This window comes from Empidonax traillii, unplaced genomic scaffold (genome assembly GCF_003031625.1).
Source record: "Empidonax traillii isolate 1590-97213 ecotype Southwest subspecies unplaced genomic scaffold, ASM303162v1 scaffold4705:size17952, whole genome shotgun sequence".
In the NCBI taxonomy this organism is placed as follows: Eukaryota; Metazoa; Chordata; class Aves; order Passeriformes; family Tyrannidae; genus Empidonax; species Empidonax traillii.
Window position 1 is genome coordinate 8,652 of NW_020959898.1, and position 1,078 is coordinate 9,729.

General features: G+C 55.5%; 1 protein-coding gene across 1 annotated transcript in view; it reads right to left on the reverse strand.

Moving 5' to 3' along the window:
* LOC114072971 (protocadherin beta-13-like) overlaps nucleotides 1-1,078 on the reverse strand; it is a gene marked incomplete at both ends in the record, with an annotated part of 15,876 nt that overhangs the window by 6,620 nt on the left and 8,178 nt on the right. The window contains one exon of the mRNA XM_027910780.1: nucleotides 3-1,072. Within this exon, the coding sequence (XP_027766581.1) occupies nucleotides 3-1,072 (1,070 nt within the window). The remainder of the gene's footprint in view (nucleotides 1-2; nucleotides 1,073-1,078) is intronic.

Below are 1,078 nucleotides of genomic sequence, written 5' to 3' on the forward strand. Positions count from 1 at the left end.
GGTGTGGGTGCTTGTGAGAGGAGGGGACCCCGCGTCTGCTGCTGTCACGCTGAGGATGTGCTGAGCCGTGTCCTCCCGGTCCAGCGCCCTCACAGTCACCAGCTCGTAGTAATTCTTATAGGCTGGCCGCAGGGAGAAGAAGAGCTGATGGTCGAGGGCACAGGACACCTTGCCGTTGGCACCGGCATCCCGGTCCCTGACAGTAAAGAGGGCAACCACCGTGCCGGGTGCTGAGTTCTCGGGGAGGGGACTGCTGAAGGAACTGACCAGCAGCTCGGGTGCATTGTCATTCACATCCAACACCTCCACCAACACCTTGCAGATTGCCGAGAGCCCCCCTCCATCTGTGGCCCTTACACTGAGCTCGTGAGTCTGTGCTGCCTCAAAGTCCAGAGGCTTTCTGAGTTTGATTTCCCCACTCTTGGGATCAATCTCAAATACTAAGTCGGTCTGGCCAACTTCTTTACTGAATTGATAGGAAATGTCCCCGTTAATTCCTGAATCCTGATCTGTTGCCAACACATTTAGAACTACAGAACCCTCTGCTGCGTTTTCCAACACCTGCACATCATACAGTTCCTGTGTGAAGACAGGAGCGTTGTCATTGACATCCAGAACTGTAATGTGAATTTGGGTTGTCCCACTCCGAGGTGGGGAGCCTCCATCGACAGCAATCAGACTAAAATCCATCTCTGCCTGCTCCTCTCTGTCCAGTGGCTTTTCCAAAACAAGTTCAACGTATTTCTTGCCCCTAATCCGACTCCCAAAGGAGACGCTAAAGTACTCGTTCTCGGGAGCAATGCTGTATGCCTGCACACTGTTTATGCCAATATCAAGGTCCCGAGCAACCTCCAGAGGGAAACGAGAGCCCGGGTCGGTCGTTTCAGGGATCTTAAAAGTGATTCGTTCCTCAGGGAAAATGGGCGAATGGTCATTGATGTCGTCGAGGGTGACCTCGACCCGAAAGAACTGCAGCGGGTCGGCCAGCAGCAGCTCGAAGGGGAGCGTGCAGGTGTCGGCCTGGCCGCACAGCTGCTCCCGGTCCAGCCTGTCGGCCACGACGAGGCGGCCGCTGGCG